General features: G+C 41.6%; 1 protein-coding gene across 1 annotated transcript; it reads right to left on the reverse strand.

The window, feature by feature from the left end:
• Nucleotides 1-11,834: 11,834 nt before the first annotated feature.
• Nucleotides 11,835-19,987, reverse strand: cpb2 (carboxypeptidase B2 (plasma)). The gene is made up of 11 exons (XM_055929320.1): nt 19,860-19,987; nt 18,906-18,981; nt 18,548-18,672; nt 18,146-18,254; nt 17,708-17,809; nt 17,438-17,545; nt 17,090-17,200; nt 16,450-16,540; nt 15,993-16,195; nt 14,641-14,725; nt 11,835-12,368 (listed from the first exon to the last, which is right to left on the reverse strand). Exons 1-11 carry the CDS (start codon nt 19,976-19,978, stop codon nt 12,172-12,174), a joined length of 1,326 nt encoding a protein of 441 aa, XP_055785295.1. The 5' UTR covers nt 19,979-19,987; the 3' UTR covers nt 11,835-12,171.
• Nucleotides 19,988-20,087: the final 100 nt, after the last annotated feature.

Consider the following 20,087-nt stretch of genomic DNA (forward strand, 5'->3'; position numbering starts at 1 on the left):
AGGAGAGGCGGCCAAAGGAAGAATTGGTTTTGGGGGTGACCAGACAGATATACCTGCTGGAGCGCGTGCTACAGGTGGGTGCTGCGATGGTGACCAGCGAGCTGAGATAAGGGGGGACTTTACCTAGCAGGGTCTTGTAGATGACCTGGCGCCAGTGGGTTTGGCGACGAGTATGAAGCGAGGGCCAGCCAACGAGAGCGTACAGGTCGCAGTGTTGGGTAGTATATGGGGCTTTGGTGACAAAACGGATGGCACTGTGATAGACTGCATCCAATTTATTGAGTAGGGTATTGGAGGCTATTTTGTAAATGACATCGCTGAAGTCGAGGATCGGTAGGATGGTCAGTTTTACGAGGGTATGTTTGGCAGCATGAGTGCTTTGTTGCGGAATAGGAAGCCCATTCTAGATTTAACTTTGGATTGAAGATGTTTGATGTGAGTCTGGAAGGAGAGTTTACAGTCTAACCAGACACCTAAGTATTTGTAGTTGTCCACATATTCTAAGTCAGAACTGTCCAGAGTAGTGATGTTGGACGGGCGGGCAGGTGCAGGCAGCGATCGGTTGAAGAGCATGCACTTTGTTTTACTTGTATTTAAGAGCAATTGGAGGCCACGGAAGGAGAGTTGTATGGCATTGAAGCTCATCTGGAGGGTTGTTAACACAGTGTCCAAAGAAGGGCCAGAAGTATACAGAATGGTGTCGTCTGCGTAGAGGTGGATCAGAGACTCACCAGCAGCAAGAGCGACATCATTGATGTATACAGAGAAGAGAGTTGGTCCAAGAATTGAACCCTGTGGCACCCCCATAGAGACTGCCAGAGGCCCGGACAACAGGCCCTTCGATTTGACACACTGAACTCTATCAGAGAAGTAGTTGGTGAACCAGGTGAGGCAATCATTTGAGAAACAAAGGCTATCGAGTCTGCCGATGAGGATGTGGTGATTGACAGAGTCGAAAGCCTTGGCCAGGTCAATGAATACGGCTGCACAGTATTGTTTCTTATCGATGGCGGTTAGGATATCGTTTAGGACCTTGAGCGTGGCTGAGGTGCACCCATGACCAGCTCTGAAACCAGATTGCATAGCGGAGAAGGTATGGTGGGATTCAAAATGGTCAGTAATCTGTTTGTTGACTTGGCTTTGTTGACTTGGCTTTAGTTGACTTGACCTTAGAAAGGCATGGTAGGATAGATATAGGTCTGTAGCAGTTTGGGTCAAGAGTGTCTCCCCCCTTTGAAGAGGGCTATGACCGCAGCTGCTTTCCAATCTTTGGGAATCTCAGACGATACGAAAGAGAGGTTGAACAGGCTAGTAATAGGGGTTGCAACAATTTCGGCAGATCATTTTAGAAAGAAAGGGTCCAGATTGTCGAGCCCGGCTGATTTGTAGGGGTCCAGATTTTGCAGCTCTTTCAGAACATCCGCTGACTGGATTTGGGAGAAGGAGAAATGGGGAAGGCTTGGGCGAGCTACTGTGGGGGGTGCAGTGCTGTTGACCGGGATAGGGGTGGCCAGGTGGAAAGCATGGCCAGCCGTAGAAAAATGCTTATTGAATTTCTCAATTATAGTGGATTTATCGGTGGTGACAGTGTTTCCTGTCCTCAGCGCAGTGGGCAGCTGGGAGGAGGTGTTCTTATTCTCCATGGACTTTAGTGTCCCAGAACTTTTTTGAGTTTGTGTTCCAGGAAGCAAATTTCTGCTTGAAAAAGCTAGCCTTGGCTTTTAACTGCCTGTGTATAATGGTTTTTAGCTTCCCTGAAAAGTTGGATATCACGGGGGCTGTTCGATGCTAATGCAGAACGCCATAGGATGTTTTTAAGTTGGTTAAGGGCAGTCAGGTATGGAGAGAACCAAGGGCTATATCTGTTCCTGGTTCTACATTTCTTGAATGGGGCATGCTTATTTAAGATGGTGAGGAAGGCTTTTAAAAAACATAACCAGGCATCCTCTACTGACGGGATGATAATTTGTGTGAGATTGAGGGCATCAAGCTTAGATTGTAGGATGGCTGGGGTGTTAAGTATGTTCCAGTTTAGGTCACCTAGCAGCACGAGCTGTGAGGATAGATGGGGGGAAATCAGTTCACATATGGTGTCCAGAGCACAGCTGGGGCAGAGGGTTGTCTATAGCAGACGGCAACAGTGAGAGACTTGTTTTTAGAGAGGTGGATTTTTAAAAGTAGAAGTTCAAATTGCTTGGATACAGACCTGGATAGTAGGACAGAACTCTGCAGGCTATCTTGTCTGAAAATGTTGTCGTTAGGAATGGAGATTTCAGAATTTTTGGTGGTTTTCCTAAGCCAGGATTTAGACACGGCTAGAACATCCGGGTTGGCAGAGTGTGCTAAAGCAGTGAATAAAACAAACTTAGGGAGGAGGCTTCATATGTTAACATGCATGAAACCAAGGCTATTACGGTTACAGAAGTCATCAAAAGAAAGCGCCTGGGGAATAGGAGTGGAGCTAGGCACTGCAGGGCCTGGATTCACCTCTACATCACCAGAGGAACAGAGGAGGAGTAGGATAAGGGTACGGCTAAAAGCTATGATAATTGGTCGTCTAGAACGTCCGGAACAGAGAGTTAAAGGAGGTTTCTGGGGGCCGATAAAATAGCTTCAAGGTATAATGTACAGACAAAGGTATGGTAGGATGTGAATACAGTGGAGGTAATCCTAGGTATTGAGTGATGAGAGATATTGTCTCTAGAAACATCATTGAAACCAGGTGATGTCATCGCATGTGTGGGTGGTGGAACTGAAAGGTTGGATAAGGTATAATGAGCAGTGCTAGAGGCTCTACAGTGACATAAGCCAATAAACACTAACCAGAACAGCAATGGACAAGGCATATTGATATTAAGGATGGGCATGCTTAGTCGAGTGATCATAAGGGTCCAGTGAGTAGTGAGGTTGGTTGGGGTAACGGCGATTCAGACAGCTAGCCGGGCCATCGGTAGCAAGCTAGCATAGGATGGAGGTCTGTTTTTAGCCACCTCGTGCGTTTCCAACGGTAGATTAGTGGGGTTCCGTGTGATAGAGGGGATCAATCCAATTGGCAAAATAGATATAGTTATAGTGACCCAAGAAAAATTGTCCGATAGACCTATTCAGATAGCAGCCGATAAGACAGCTAACGATTAGCGGGCCGCAGATGGGCGTTCAGGTAACTTCGCGACAGAGGGGCCAGTTGGATAACTCCCTCGGGCAGATAACGTCGGTAGTCCAGTCTTGAAGGCCCGGTGGGGCTCCACATCGGCAGTAAAACGGGTCCAGATAGGTGATTGTAGCCCAGGAGTGGCTGATGGAACTCTTCAGCTGGCTAGCTCCGGAATAATTTATGTTTGCTCCGGGATCGACGTAAGCCAATAGTCACACGGATAGCAGCTAGCTAGTTGCGAGATCCAGGTGTAAATGTCCAGAGCTTGCGGTTGAAATCCGGGGATGTGGAGAGAAAAGTAGGTCCGGAATGTTCTGGTCTGAGTCGTGTTGTCCAAAACTGGCGATAGCTTTTTGAGCTAAAGGATAGCTGATGACCACAAACCGTGGTTAGCTGAATACTAACGTTAGCCAGTAAACTGGCTAGCTTCTATTGTGGATTTCAGATTTGAGGTAAATAATACTTCTTCTTTTTTTTATTGGTGATGCGGGTTGCAGGAGAGTGTTTTGAAGTTGAGTTTTTGGAAAATAAAAAATATAAAAGATATGGAAATATATATATACACGGCAAGACAAGGACAAAGGACGTCTGACTGCTATGCCATCTTGGAATCAATGGTATGAATGTCTGACATTATTTTTCAGTCATATCCAATACCAGGAGTATCAAATTCCAGTCTTTGAATGATGCTGTGTCTGCATGTATGTATTACAATTACACAATTCAACAGTGTTTACCAATCTTGATCCTGGGACATCAATGGTTACACTTTGTATCTAAGAGACTAGAAACAGGATTTAACTAGTTAAAGGCTGATTTGTAATTCATATATACATAAGAAAAAAAATTAAACAGTACACTACACTTCCTATGCATCATGTAAATACTCTAAAACCAGTTAATCTCTATGTAATGCGGTTCATCTGCATTGATCTGTTAAACACAGGATAGTTGTGGCATTTCAACCAGTAGAGAATGTGAAATGCTTTATTGAAAGAAGTTAATTATCCAAGTGTTATAAATACATGCATTACAAATATTATACTTGTAATATTATAAATACAAGTTCAATCTGTACTTCAATGCACATCTGTTGCGCATTACAAAAACAGGAAGAAAGAGGTGGCGAGAGGTGTAAAAGACAAAGGGAAATAGGTAAGAACATAGGAGCAGGGAAGGCAGCATATGATTAATGATTAGTGCTACCCAAATATTCTCTCAGTTCATCACAATTACATAAGTGTCTGGTCGGCACGAAAGTTGAGGCGGCGATGATGGGACTGGGGGTTGGCATCCTCTCTCACATAAAAACATCTGCAGACGAGCGACAGATGGCGAGAGAGACAGCATGTTTAAGCCTTGTTTTTATTCTAACATTATCATAAATCAGGAGGTGAAATGCAAAACTGACCTTGGATCATTAACTCTGGGTCTACTACATCTCTATCTGTATTTCAATGTAAAGCATCTCTTTAATAATAATTCCTGTTGACCTGACCAAGTGACCTCTCACCTCTGATCATGCTGTGCCCTCTATGTAGCCAGTTCAGATGTGGGAGGGTTTCACCGACACAGCTGATATAACCTAGAGGATTTAGGGAGAAGAGGAAAGAGGGATGAAGTGAAGGAGATGCTTATTGAGAAAATAAGGTAGTTAAAGAGACAGTGTTCAACAGGAATCTGTGTGTGGCTGCAGAGTACTTTATGCTGAAAAACATGAACGGACACACAAGGACAAACAATATAGCGTAGTTATAGAAATAATGAAGTGTAACTATTCTCCATGGTTGGCCCTCTTGCCTATTCTTTGAAGGTGGAAGGAGCCACAGTTATACACCTGAGCCTGCTTACTGCACAACACAATCCATCAATCAGATTGATACACGAGTGTGTAGGTGTGTGTTATAGAGTGTCTAATTGTTCTACATTTTTTCAATATGGGTGATTTTAAAATAGCCGGTGTTGTTTTTGTAAAGACATCACACCCTTACCTAAACAGCACCCTCACCTGAGAAGTAGAAATCAAAGGGAGAGAAACTGGAAATTGAATAACTGCAATTGACATAGCTAAGTAAATGGAAGAATACTCTTATTGCAATGTGAATGGCTCTTAAAAGAGCCTTTGGTTGTGGATAGTGTAGTCTATGGTGTTGCCAGGGAACAGCACCCTCTTCGAAGAAGTAGGAGGTGAAGATCTCCCGCACACAGATTGCCTCTCTTGTGGCATTGTTGTACCCCATCCTTGAAACATCCTGCAGACTTCTCTAGTACACGGTGGCTGCATATCCCCTCCTGGTCCTCGTGTCCATCCTCATGAAGTTATGCAGGACACAGGTAGCTTTCACACACCTGAATTCCTCCAGGAGGCAGGCCCAGATGGCCCTGGTCACCCAACCTTGCAGTGCCCTACACGTTAACTGTACCGTTGTAATTATTAGAGTTTTACATCACCAGGTCATTGTGGATTACTAAAGTTTAATATCCCTGATAACAAATCATGATAACATTGGATTGATAGATGCATGGCCACACATATGTGCATGTGACAATAACAGGATCATATCAAGGATAGCGTCACAAATTAATACATAAATACCACTTGAAGCTTGATGATGAGTTGATCATTTGAATCAGCTGTGCAGTGCTAAGACAAAAACGTGCACCCCTTGGAGTCCCCAGGACCTCTTCATATATAGACAGGCTTTCATAGCTCTCTTTATCTGAGGACAGAAAACCTCACAAGAAACAGACTTCATTATAGTCAAATTACACCACACTGAATATTATGTTACTATTATCTCAATCCTCACTTCTAGGGACAGGAACTACACAAAAGTGCCTGCCTTATCCAGAATAGCCTACTCTCTCACTGACAGTTGGGGCTGCTATCCTTTCACCCTCCTCCATGGCTGTTAACTAGCTAGCTACCTACAAATGCATTTGGGGCTTGTTTTTTAGTGATAAATACATCAAGATAGCTAGCTAATATGAAGTTAGGTAGATGGTGATATACTGATATTTAATTCACTTAGCTAGCTATCTATACAGTATGTGAAGTTGGTTAGATAGCTAGCTAGCCAACTAGCTAAGTTAGCTCATTTGAGTTAGACATCACTGTAGCTAGTTAGCTAATAGATCGGTTGTTTTACACTTTCGAAATGTATTTACTTACTTGAATAGGTTCTCCCAGCCATGTGGACAATTGGAAACAGGGCAGCATACTCATTCCCACAGAAATTATTTTTTACCCCGCACTAACCTCTGGAAGAGCAATGCTTCTTTGTTGGTTATCAGATCTTTCTTGTAGCCTGCCCTGAAGTGGTTGATCCGCGTGTCACAGCTCAGCAGCTGCTTGGGCTTGTAGCAGTACAGGCGGCTGCTGGTTGGTCGGCAGGCACAAGTTGCACATGGTGGTCTCAGACAGTAATCCAGAACGGAATAGGCTCTTGTAAAGAACCCGGTCTGACCGTTCCTCATGTAAGTGTCATAAAACATGAACTGCCTCACTTGGATGGACCACTGTCACCTCCACCTGTACGAACCCCTCTCACAGTAATGGAAAAATGGTAGAGTAGATCTGGTTCCGGTGGTCTAGCACCTGCCCTGCAATGCCCACCCCCAACTGTGGGGAGTGCAGTTGGGCCAGCAGGACGTCCCCACCATGGCTCTTGGGTCGCCCCTGGAACTCGTTCACAATGGCAAGAGCCTCCAGCTGGTCCCCCGCTACAGAAGCACCGCTTGCGGTCCAGGAGAATAGGGCCCATTGAGTGGATGCTACACACATCCAAGGTGCAGTTGAGCTTCCACTGTGGGGGAGAGTAGAGGTCACTAAAGGTGAAAGGGTGGTAGGCAAATGTGGATAGTGATGAATGAAAGATAGTGTTGGAAGCAAGGTTGAACTTGTTCTGGGGGAAGGTCACCTTTCCTCCTCACCTCCAGAACGTTGATGTTGCGGAAGAGGAAGAAGAGGCCTGACAGGGCCAGCAGGAGGAAGATGCAGACATATTTGGACAGGCAGTTCAACATGGCCCCTGTCTCCAGTCCCCCTGACATTGACACATAGAAGCTGGTAACTGTACATCTGCTCTGTGTTTGCACTGCGTCGCTATCCGATGAAAACATCTTATCTTAAAAACAGAAACTTTTAAGGAAATTTTAAAAAAACTGCCATAATTGGTAGCACTTTATAATGACACCTGAAAATAAAGCATTGATATTGGATTAATAAATAGTTAATTCAACATGTATTAATCATTATTCCTAAATGTTTAAATGTTAGTAAGCTATTCATAAACAATTGTGGAAGTCCTACACAGGGACACTCAAAGACAATCTTAAATTAGAAATTCTTTATTATCAGCGCGCTGGAGAGGTTCCAACCAACTCAATGCACCAAGTACACATGTCGATCAGGGGCTCTACCCGGGGCAGTCCTGTTAGTTATCTTATATACAGACAAGTTATATTTGCATGATTTAGCTTATTCATCATTCATATTTAATTCATCATTAACGTTTACTTCCTTCATGTGACCGACCAATACTGGGTCATGCATGTGACAGACTAATACCTCACAAGGCTGCTTCTCTCTAAGCTGAGACCTTGAAACTGAGATACCCCTTTCTCAAAACAAGGTTCTGGATGTACCGTACTGCCAAATTGCAGATACTGATAGGATTCGTTCAATGAGTCACTCATGATCACAGAAATTGGCTATTAGAAAAGCACATTAATAGAACAGAGAAATTGGTTATTAGAAAAGCACAAACATAAACATTTCCACCAAACACTATTTTCATAAACACTTTAACAACATATTTTGTCATGTTTAATATAATAAAATAATGACTAAGGTGTCTGTTAATTGTATTTTTATACTTTCTAAATATTTTATTTCAATTACAAACCAGTTGTAAATGAGTTATTGGTTCATGAGATCAGTTAGAAAACATACACATAATGAATTGGATATTTACTAATGGTTATTAAGTGTGATTAGAACTATTATCATCAACACTTACTAATACTGCAATTGATGAATAGACATAGAAAACCAATAATTATTATTTAAACTGTATTTTTCGTCAGCATGCTAGGCTAGCTAATGCTAGAACTAGCAGTATTTCAATCTTCTTGATTTTCCATATCGGATAATGGGATCATTAGGAGTACAGGCAGATCTTCCATCCCTGGAATGGGGTACGTTTTCTGGCCATATCTGCATTCATCACTGTGGTATAAACATTATGTATATCGATGGTATTAATGTGCTGATGTTTCTTCTGAGAACAGACAATTTTTACGCCCTACACGCTTCAGCACTCGGCGGTACCGTTCTGTGAGCTTGGGTGGCCTACCACTTTGCGGCTGAGACATTGTTGCTCCTAGACATTTCTATTTCACAATAACAGCCCTTACAGTTGACCGGGGCAGCTCTAGCAGAAATTTGAACTGACTTGTTGGAAAGGTGGCATCTTATGACGGTGCCACATTGAAATTTACTGAGCTCTTCAGTAAGGCCATTCTACTGCCAATGTTTGTCTATGGAGATTGCATGGCTGTGTGTTCGATTTATATACCTGTCATCAACGGGTGTGACTGAAATAGCCAAATCCACTCATTTGAAGGGGTGTCCATTCTTTTGTATATATAGTATATTGTCCACATACTTTTGGTCACCTGTACTGCTCTAGTCTGTGTGTGATTTATTATGAACTATTTTACATTTTCAACTACAATGAACAGGAAATCAGCACACTCTGATCACATTGTGACACCTGCCAACCTTAGTTTCCCACAGTGCGTGTAGTTTTAAACATGCAATTGAAGAATTGAAGTCAATATGTATTAATAGGACACAGTGAAGTGACACATATGGAATGACTAAGGTTTTAACAGTTCGGCTTGCACATGTGACCAGCCAACAATGGCCATAAAGGGGTATTTTTTCTATCTATGCGGTCTGTATGTGACAATGTGTCACGTCCTGACCATAGTTCTTATGCCTTCCAGTTATGAGCTATCCGGCGCCACCTTTCCGCCCCAGCCCAGTACCACCAGTGCCTACACCACGCACCAGGTTTCCAGTGCGTCTCCAGAGCCCTGTTCCTCCTCCACGCACTCTCCCTGTGGTGCGTGTCTCCAGCCCAGTACCTCCAGTTCCGGCACCACGCACCAAGCCTCCTGTGCGTCTCCAGAGCCATGTACGCACTGTTCCTTCTCCCCGCACTAGCCTTTTATGTCTGTTACCACTGATAACCTGAATGACCCTAGAAAGTTTTGGAAGGCTATTAAGTCTATGTCTGGCAACAGTAATGTGAATGAATTACCGCCATGTGTTTTGAAGGACTCTGTTGCTGTATATGACAAAACTGAAATGCTGAATTGTTTCAATGAGCACCTTGTATCATCTGGTAGGCTGTTTGATTCAGTGTCCTCTGTCTCTGTACAACCCTGTGTGTATGAACCAGTGAGAGCTGGTCAAACGTTTAGCTTTTTGCCATTCTCAGTGCAGGTGGTACATAAAGCCCTGATCAGAGAAAGCCTGCAGGTCCTGATCTTTTGGATCCCTGCTTTTAAAATCTGGCAGCTGATTTCATAGCTGAACCACTTACATATCTGTTCAATCTAACCATGGATGGTAATGAAATTCCAAAGATCTGGAAATCAGAATTTGTCCTACCACTTTTAAAAAGGGGAGATCCAACTCTTTTAAATAATTATAGGCCAATCTCAAAGCTGTCACCCCTGGTGAAAATACTTGAAACCCTTGTGAGTGAACAGCTAAAATAGTTTTTATTTACTAACTCTATTTTATCAATGTACCAATCAGGCTTCAGGAAGAAGCATAGCACAATTACAGCAGCCATGAAGGTTTTAAATGATATCACTGAAGCCCTTGACAAAAAACAGCCCTGTGTCTCACTTTTTATTGATCTCTCTAAGGCTTTTGATACAGTTGATCATGCTATACTAAGACAGAGATTGTCGAGTGTAGGTCTTTCGGAGCATGCAGTTATATGGTTTGCTAACTATCTGTCTGATAGAACTCAGTGCACTCAATTTGATGGGCTTATGTCTGTTAAATTGTCTGTCTTTAATGGTGTGCCCCAAGGCTCTGTACTTGGTCCTCTCTTATTCACTATTTAAATAAATGATTTAGACAAAAATGTCCAAAATGCGCAACTTCATTTTTATGCTGATGATACTGTTATTTACTGTTGTCTCTTACAAAAGCTTTCCAGAACTTGCAAACTGCTTTTTATACTGTTCAACATACCTTGTGTCAATTGAAGCTTATCCTCAATACTGACTAAACTAATAGACCTCTGAACCTTTCACCTATTACTACCTGTCAGGGCAAGGAGATTGAGGTTGTAACCTCATATAAATATCTTGGAATTTTAATTGATGACGGCCTCTCTTTTAAATTGCATATTCAACAACAATTGAAGCTGAAATTGGGATTTTATTTTAGGAATAAGGTCTGTTTTTCTTTTGAAGCCAGAAGGAGGCTAGTATCAGCTACATTTATGCCTTTACTAGACTATGGGGATATTTTATATGTGAATGCTTCCACTCAGTGTTTGAGATCAATTGACACCCTTTACCATGGCACTTCGAGATTTATTTTAAACTGAAAAACCCTTACGCACCACTGCACTTTGTATACCAGGGTTGGCTGGTAGTCACTCGTAGGCTCAGTCACTGGTATACTTTTATTTACAAAGCCATTTTGGGTTTACTACCTTTTTATTTGGGCATTTTTATTGTTCAGAAATGTGGTGGGTACTCTCTTCGTTCGCTGGACTTTATCGTGCTAACTGTTCCAGATGTCCAAACTGAATTTGGTAAAAGGGCTTTTATGTACTCTGCGCCATCGTCTTGGAACGTCTTACAAAATACTTTTAAACTGGAAGAACTTGTCCCGATTGGTGTTTTTAAATCACTGATGAATGATCTTGAGACTGATCCCCTGACCTGTCAATGTTTTTAATTTGGTGTTTTTGATTTTGTTATACTCTTGTGATTTCTATGGTTTTTACTAGATTATTTGTAGTTTTTCATGTTGTTTGTCTGTCATTTTTGTAATGACTTGGTGCTGCCTATCTTGGCCAGGACGCTCTTGAAAAAGAGATTGTAAATCTCAATGAGCCCTTCCTGGTTAAATAAAGGTAAAATAATTTTTTTTATTTTTATGATTGACAGACACGCACACAAACATACTTTGATAAAAGGGATTACTTTGGACCAAATCAGATGTGAAACTGCTCAGGTTTACACAGCCAACTTCTCAGGGGCATAAAGGGTTACAGGCTGACTACACCTCTCTCGTCGCGTGCGTGAGCGTTGCAAAATAAATGTAGAAATCTATGTTATTCAATTATTGCACCCACACTGCTCGCGCGCGCCAACGAGCGTCTGCGCTGCCAAGGGCTAAAATAGAAGTCAGTTCTATTTCTGACGTAGATCGCACTGCAAGTCCTGCCTCTACCATCTCCTCATTGGTTTATAGAAGCAAGTACCCACGTGCCATCTCCTCATTGGTTATACCCACGTGGGTGACTGAAAGACGAACGAGGTCGGTGGCGGTAATGCACCTAATTTATGAAAGCTGCCAATCACATTATAAAGTCAAGAGAAGAAAAAGCCTGGAAGGTGGAGAAATGACTAGAAACGATTCGGTTGAACGTTTTATGTGTGGATTCATTGGCGGAGTAGAGGACCGTGTGCATTTCAGGCAAAATAACAACTCAACGTTTATATCCCAGGACAAATTAGCTAGCAACAGCAAGCTAGCTAAATAGGACAAATTAACTAGCAAGTACAAGCTAGCTAGCTAAATTGCCATACATGTTTAATGCTTTCGACCTGTCCCCAAATGAATATCATTGGTTCAATGTTTGTTTTGATATTGTAACCTGCGTGTCATGATAACGTTTGGTGTGGGGGGACAAAATATATTTATGCACGATGGCGCACGATGGCGCACACGTGCAGCCGGTTTGGGTTCCGTGTTAGGGTTGGGGTTGTGTTTTCTGAATGACTCTGAGAGCGATACTCTTAAGAGCGAGGAGGGCTTCATTGCAGGCCTTGGAGATTAATGATGGTGGTAGGAGGAAACCATATCGACCACGGTCCTCCAGCTCAAAGGTGAAGGAGTAGTGGATGCCCAGGTTGTAGGCCCAGTCGTCAGAACCTCCAGGGGCTAAGTCTGTAGAAGGACAAAGGAAGAACAAGGAACTTAACTTGTTTTGCAGTGACCGTTTATAAAGCAATAACTTATAACAGCTTTACAAAGCAATTGTCAGCATTTTATTATGAAACAGCCTGGTCTCATAGACTATTCCTAACATAGTAAATGTAAATCCGGGACACTCAAATTAGTATGATATGTTGCATTTGGTATGGTTACATAAGAGTGATGGTTGCTTAATGCAAAAACGAAAGTAGAATGGTTGGTCAGGGTGGATTGGTGGGCGTGTAACGCGAACATCTAGCAACCCAAAGGTTGCGAGTTTGAATCTCATCATGGGGAACTTTAGCATTTTTAGCTAATGAGAAACTTTTCAACTACTTACTACTGTTTTGCTACTTTGCAACTACTTAGCATGTTAGCTAACCCTTCCCCTAACTCTAACCTTAACCTCAACCTAAATCAAAAAAATTGTACATTTGCACATTCGTAATATATTGTACCTTTTGCATATTTATAACATACAGTACCAGTCAAAAGTTTGGACACACCTACTCATTCAGGGGTCTATCTTTATTTTTTACTATTTTCTACAATGCAGAATGATAGTGAAGTCATCAAAACTATGAAATAACACATATGGAATCACGTAGTAACAAAAAGTGTTGAACAAATCTAAATATATTTTATATTTGAGATTCTTCAAAGTAGCCACCCTTTGCCTTGATGACAGGTTTGCACACTCTTGGCATGTCGTTATAGAGAATTTGGCAGTACGTCCAACCGGCCTCACAACCACAGACTACATATAACCACGTCTGCCCAAGACCTCCACATCTTCACCTGCTGAATCGCTTGAGACCAGCGACCCGGACAGCTGATAAAACTGTGGGTTTGCACAACCAAAGAATTTCTCCACAAACCCTCAGAAACCATCTCAGGGAAGCTCATCTGCATGCTTGTCGTCCTCACCAGGGTTTTGACCTGACTGCAGTTTGGCGTCTTAACTGACTTCAGTGGGCAAATGCTCATCTTCGATGACCACTGGCACACTGGAGAAGTGTGCTCTTCATGGATGAATCCCGGTTTCAACTGTACCGGACAGATGGCAGACAGCGTGTATGGCACCGTGTGGGCGAACGGATTGATGACGTCAACGTTGTGAACAGAGTGCCCCATGGTGGCGGTGGGGTTATGGTACGGGCAGGAATAAGCTACGGACAATGAACACAATTGCATTTTATCTATGGCAGTTTGAATGCACAGAGATACCGTGACGAGATCCTGAGGCCCATTGTCGGCCATTTGTCCATCACCATCACCTCATGTTTCAGGATGATAATGCACAGACCAATGTCGGAAGGATCTGTACACAATTCCTGGAAGCTGAAAATGTCCCAGTTTTTCCATGACCTGCGTACTCACCAGACATGTACCCCATCAACTTGTATGACAGTGCATTCCAGTTCCTGCCAATATCCAGCAACTTCGCACAGCCTTTGAAGAGGAGTGGGACAATATTCCACAGGCCACAATCAACAGCCTGATCAACTCTATGAGGCAAATGGTGGTCACACCAGATGCTGACAGGTTTTCTGATCTTCGCCCCTTACTTTTTTTTGTTTAAGATATACTGTATCTGTGACCAACAGATGAATATCTGTATTCCCAGTCATCCATAGACTAGGGCCTAATGAATTTATTTACAATGACTGATTTCCTTAAAGAAACTGTAACTGAGTAAAATCTTTGAAATTGTTGCGTTTATATTTTTGTTTAGTGTAATACGAATTGTAATTCGTAACATATTAAATGAATTGGGTGATGGACATTCACAAATTAATACATACTATATGAAAAGTAACATATCATACTAACAGATTTACGTACAGAATAGTACGAAATGCTCTAAGACCAGGTTGTATTAAACGGTATATTTGGATCCTGGATGCTGATAGCCAGGAGTTATTCACAATAATTCCCGGGTAATGCATGTTAACATTTCCATTTGAATTATCAATGTGCATCCACTGTCCCACAGACCAGCCAGGCAATTCATAAACATAATCTCCACTGGGAAAAGCATCTAAACAGTACATCCCCATGCTTCTAGCCAACATTTGGTTTGCAACCTTGCTGCCTGCCTCTCCAACCTATGTGATACAGACAAAATTCTGTGAGTATCACAATGTTGTTTTTGATGGAGGGGTCAATTAATTCATTCCAATGCTTCCTGAGTTGACAAAATGTCAAATGGAATTGACCCCAACTCTGATGAAGACTGACTCACATATTGTTTTTGCTGATGCGCCATATTTGTAGTTGTTCCTGTAGTATCTTCTGATTTTCATGGCTGCATCCTGTACAAGCTCAAACTGTTAAAAAAACAATGGAACACAGTTAAAAAAAATAAAGTAACATTTTTTGTTGTTGATTATATACAGTGAGGTCCAAAAGTATTTGGACAGTGACACAGTTTGCTGTTTTAGCTCTGTACTCCAGCACTTTGGATTTGAAATGATACAATGACTATGATGTTAAAGTGCAGACTGTCAGCTTTAATTTGAGGGTAATTACAGCACTCTTTGTACATAGTTTAGGGAACCAAAAGTATTTGGACAAATTGTATTAAAGTAGTCAAAATGTCAAGCCCTGTTTCACCTGTCTGTGATTGTCTCCACCCACCTCCAGGTGTCTCCTGTTTTCCCCATTAGTCCCCGGTGTATTTATCCCTGTGTTTCCTGTCTCTCTGTGCCAGTTCGTCTTGTTTTGCCAAGTCAACCAGCATTTCTCCTAGCTCCTATTTTTCCCAGTCTCTGTTTTTTCCTAGCCCTCCTGGATTTTGACCCTTGCCTGTCCTGACGTCGTATCCGCCTGCCTGACCACTGTCTATTCTGACCTCGAGCCTGCCTATCGCCTGGTACTGTTTGGACTCTGACCTGGTTTATGAACTCGCGCCTGTCCCCGACCTGCCTTTTGCCTACCCCTTTTGGTATAATAAGTATCGGAGCTCAACCACCTGCCTCCTGTGTCTGCATTTGAGTCTCACCTTGTGCCCTTATACAAAAGCTTAGTATTTGGTCCCAAATTCCCAGCACGAAATGACTTCGTCAAGCTATAGACTCTACAAACTTGTTGGATGCGTTAAAGATTATTTTGTGCCCAATAGAAATTAACGGTAAATAATGTAGTGTCATTTTGGAGTCACTTTGATTGTAAATAAGAATATAATATATTTCTGAACACTTGCTTACCATAATTACGGATAAGCCTGAATGAATCGTGAATAATGATGATTGAGAAAGTTAGAAGCACAAAGACACCCACATGCTAACCTCTCACCATTACCAATATCAGGTGAGGTTAGCATTTTTTGGGGTAATAATATTTACTGACTGTTCAAAAACCAGTATATGGATCACTATATAGGCATTTATAAGTAGCAACTTATGCCATTTCAGGTACTATTAGCCATTTATTGTTTGTGTGAATAGGAAAACGCTGAAAAGGCTTAATAAATGGCCAATTATACAGAATATTGGCCTAATTAGCTACTTACAAACACCTTTATCAACTGCAAATGAATGCCTAATATGTGATCCCTAGGTTTCATCCGCCCATTCATCTCTCCCAACAACTCACCAACTCGGCGTGGTTAGGCACCTCCTCATTGGAGCAGGAGTATGGGAAGAGCAGCATCTGACCATAGGAATGGATGGAGAGATAAAGCTTTACCGAGTCTTTGTGGCTGCGCAAGAAGTTAGCCACGGCTTCCGCCTCAGGCTCCGACTCTGGGAACTGGCCGCAGTATATCTCATCACAGGGCCTGTTGGAGGCTCCCTTTGCTGCAGAGGGAATATAATAGAACGTTTATTTTCCATTTGCTTAGAACACAAAGTCATCTTCTGCCTTTTTCCCAACACCCCCAGAAACACACACACGTTGAGCGTCACAGAGTCAGTTGCTGCGCAACGCCTCTGGATGGAGAGCAATTTTAGGGATAAGAGGCTTGCTCAAGGGAACAACGGCAGTAGTTTGTACGTGGGATCAGAGACCAGTAGCCCTCAAGCTGCCAGTTCAGTTTCCATTTCAGACTTACTGCCCCAGTTTGCGTCAAAGTTTCTATTGAGGTCGGTTCCAACACAGTTGCTTTCCTTGCTCAAGGAACGGTTCTTTCTCCACATTCGGTTCTGGTCAAATAAAGGAGCACACACATTATAATAACAAATACTGACATACTGTATCCACTCAAAACATATAGCCTACTGCCATATACTCCTAAAACGTACACTGACGTAAACTCACAAAATATAAAATCTCTCTGACATTCTGTATATACATTATGCAGAATAAAGTTGAGTTGTTTAGGAGTGAGTGGAATGGATCTGTGTGTTAAAAATGATATATTGTTAGATCATGGATCTGGACTCATAGATCATTCATATGCACTAAGTATGTCCATATGATGCACAGTGCCCGTAGAGATTACCATTTTTGTGTAGCTCAGATTGACATATTTGAAGGCACTGGCAGCATCCCAGACTGACATTGCAGACTCATGCCAGATCTTACTGGATCGGTGTTTATCATATGAGCTAACCACATCACATAGCAATCTGACGCACGACTGCGCAGTCGATGAGGTGGCACACAGCTATTGGTCAATACCACGTCTGCAATGTTGTCATCCTGGAACGCAACCACTGACTCAATTTCATATTAATTGTCTTATTCTTTACCGTTGTCCATGTGTACTTGTATCCATCCGGGTTCATGACAGGCAGCACATAGATGTCCATACTGTTCAGCATCTCAGTGATGTCATTGTTTAGATTATAGAAATTCAAGGACTGAGGAAAGAGCACAAGGAAGAGTCAACAGTTTAATATAGCTGTATATGTTCCAAATCAAAATAGTGAGCAATACGATTTAATACAATTCCAGAGCCATCATAAACATTTTCAATCGTACTCCATAACCAATGAGTTATGAAGACGCTATATAACCAAATATGTATACAGTATGGCCTATCAGAATAGATAGAGTAAGTTGGTAGAGAATCGGGATTTTAGGAACAAGGTACTGACATATTGCACAAACCACAGGCAGAAAGCTGGAGAGATCCACTCTCTAGCATGAATGCCACAGTCAATCCATATTGCTCTCTTTTCAGCTCTCTCTTGTCGTCCAGACAACTGAAAAAGACAACAGAGAAATGCAATCATTTGATCAGATGATGAGGATGTGACTGTTGCTTGTATAAAATGACTAGGACTTATAAACTGACTATGAAAATGACATTACTTCAAAATATAATAATTGTATGAATCATTGCTAAAAAAGGCAGCTTGGGGAACCTTGAGAACGTAAAGTGGGCGTTTTTCATATGATGAGCCAATCAGGATGACTTTGACCATGTCTGGGTGTTCCTGGGCAGTCTTGTTGATCCAATAGTATATCTAGAAAACAGACAGCATGTAAACATTTTCATAATAAATACAAACTTGATATCTAGCAGCTGGGACCATAAATGACCAGGGCCTTGTACTCATAAAGTGTTCCACAGTAGTAGAACTGATCTAGGACTAGCTGCCCCTGGCCATATAACATTATTCATTATTATCTAAAAGACATCATAATGATCCTAGATCAGCACTCTTACGTATGAATACGGGCCCAGAAAAGGTTATGACTTTAAAGTAATGTTAATGGGGTGTTACATTGAGATTATGTTAGTTACATTACGGTTATGTTAATAACATTAGGAAATGACATGGCACAATCCGGTATCTTACGTCCTCCAGAGAATGGTATCTCTCATAATAAGATGCGCTGCTTCTAGGGTCCGACGATTCATTCCTGGTCTGCATCTCGATCAGTTCCTCTGTGTTGTCCAGTAGCACTCTGAAACAAACGCATTCTTGCTCTTGGTGTGATTTCTCTGAACTATTAAAAACATTCTATATGCAATATCATGTATATGACCTTAATATGGGCATAACATAACAAAATCAATATTGAAGTTAAAGCAAAGTCGGCCGGTAGTCCAAACCGGGGCTTGAACTCAAGCTCTTGCTACTGTAAACCCAACACCTTAGCCATTAAGCCAATAAAACTGAACTTCTTGATGAGGCAGTTAGGTGTTGTGTTATCATTGCTAGTGTCACTAAAATATGAGCATTGATCACATGACATACTGGTGTGTTAGGTGGTGTGTCTGCAGCAGGTCTGTGACAGTCCCCAAGTTGTTGGCAGGAACAAACAGGTGCACCTCAGTGTGTGCTCCGATGTACTCAGGTGAAGCAGGTGACCACAAAACTGTCTGGGAGACACACACGAACACACATGTTCATACACACACAAATGCATGAATAAACTTTAAAAGAATGTATCCTAATTGTGAGTAACATGTAGTCTGAAAACAACAAACCGTAACCTAGTACAGAAACAAAAATAGTAATTGGCACAATGTTCTTGGTTTAAGACCAGTCAAGTGAATTTTTTTTTTTTTAAACAGAAGATAACTATTAGTTTATTATCACATCATTATTGTACCTCATATTGGCTGGATATGTTCCTCACAATATCTGCTTGTTGATTTGTTGTGACTTGGATTGAGAGTACTTGGTCACTGTGAAAGACAAAGGAAAAATAGGCTAGGTCTCAAATAGTCTTATGTGGCTTCCTTTCCTCGTCTCCTCTTCATCTACACATAGGAAAGGAGATGAGGAGAGATCACTAGACTATTGAGATGTAGAGGAGACTGAGGTAAGTTGAGCCAAAGGGGTAAGTTGAGCCACCCTTGTTTCTAGGAAACCATACACAAAATTAATAATTTGAACAAATATTTAGGAAGAGGTCATCATTTCATGGAGTCTGTGACGGAATAAACCACATGGAAAAAGTGGTAAGCAAGTTCGTAAAAAAAAAAAAAAAAAGATTTTCACCAAGTCAAATTCATTTATTGGGTTACAGGTTTCATGATGATTTCAGGTTTGATATCTAAACCAAAGTAGATAATTTTGAGATTGTTCTATACACCAGTTGGGGTCTCTATAAGCTTAAATATGAGGTCTTAAACCTAGCATGAAAGTGGATCCTTGAAGCTGTGTGGGCTAACATAGTCCAAGCCAAACATTTTGACTAAGTTGAGCCAAAGGCAAATTGACCAAATTGAAGTGTTATCCTTCACAGATTCATATGGTTTGTTATTCATTACAGTCCTGTATTATAGCAAATACATGGGTTTAGATTTATCCTGTCATCTCATGAATTCTTGTGAATGTGAATTCCTTAAATCATGTCAATGATGTCAACTTCATGCCAATGACCACTTCAATTCTACTTTAAATAAAATACAGAAAACATGTAAGAGGATGTACAGTGGAAAGAGTAAACATTATCATGTGGTGGTCCTTTTGGATCTGTCAATCAAACGCATCTATATTTCATTTAGGTTAAGCAAAGTCTCCTAAACAATTATGATCATGTTTACTGTTGGAAACTTACTGTGTTGAAGTGCAGTCACTTGTCTGAAGGAGTTTGTAAAAGTTCAGCAAAACAGCCCATATTAGAAGAGCCTTCATGTTTAATGTGTCCAAAACTTGTGCAAGATGTTTGGTTAACATGGTAGAGAGAGAGAGAGAGAGAGAGAGATCTGTGTTGATTTAGCCAGAGTAAAGTCTAAGTTAAACTTTACTTTTTTGAGGAGGGCTTTGGGCTGCTTTGCAATAACAG

This window comes from Salvelinus fontinalis, chromosome 7 (genome assembly GCF_029448725.1).
Source record: "Salvelinus fontinalis isolate EN_2023a chromosome 7, ASM2944872v1, whole genome shotgun sequence".
In the NCBI taxonomy this organism is placed as follows: Eukaryota; Metazoa; Chordata; class Actinopteri; order Salmoniformes; family Salmonidae; genus Salvelinus; species Salvelinus fontinalis.

Excerpts from the sequence above, each read along its gene's own strand:
- cpb2 (XM_055929320.1), bottom strand. The coding sequence starts at position 19,978 with ATGTTAACCAAACATCTTGCACAAGTTTTGGACACATTAAACATGAAG. Across the intron at positions 17,810-18,145 it reads GATACCATTCTCTGGAGGAC|ATATACTATTGGATCAACAA; the intron begins GTAAGATACCGG and ends TCTGTTTTCTAG. Across the intron at positions 16,541-17,089 it reads ACAAGTACACATGGACAACG|AACCGAATGTGGAGAAAGAA; the intron begins GTAAAGAATAAG and ends TTATTTGACCAG.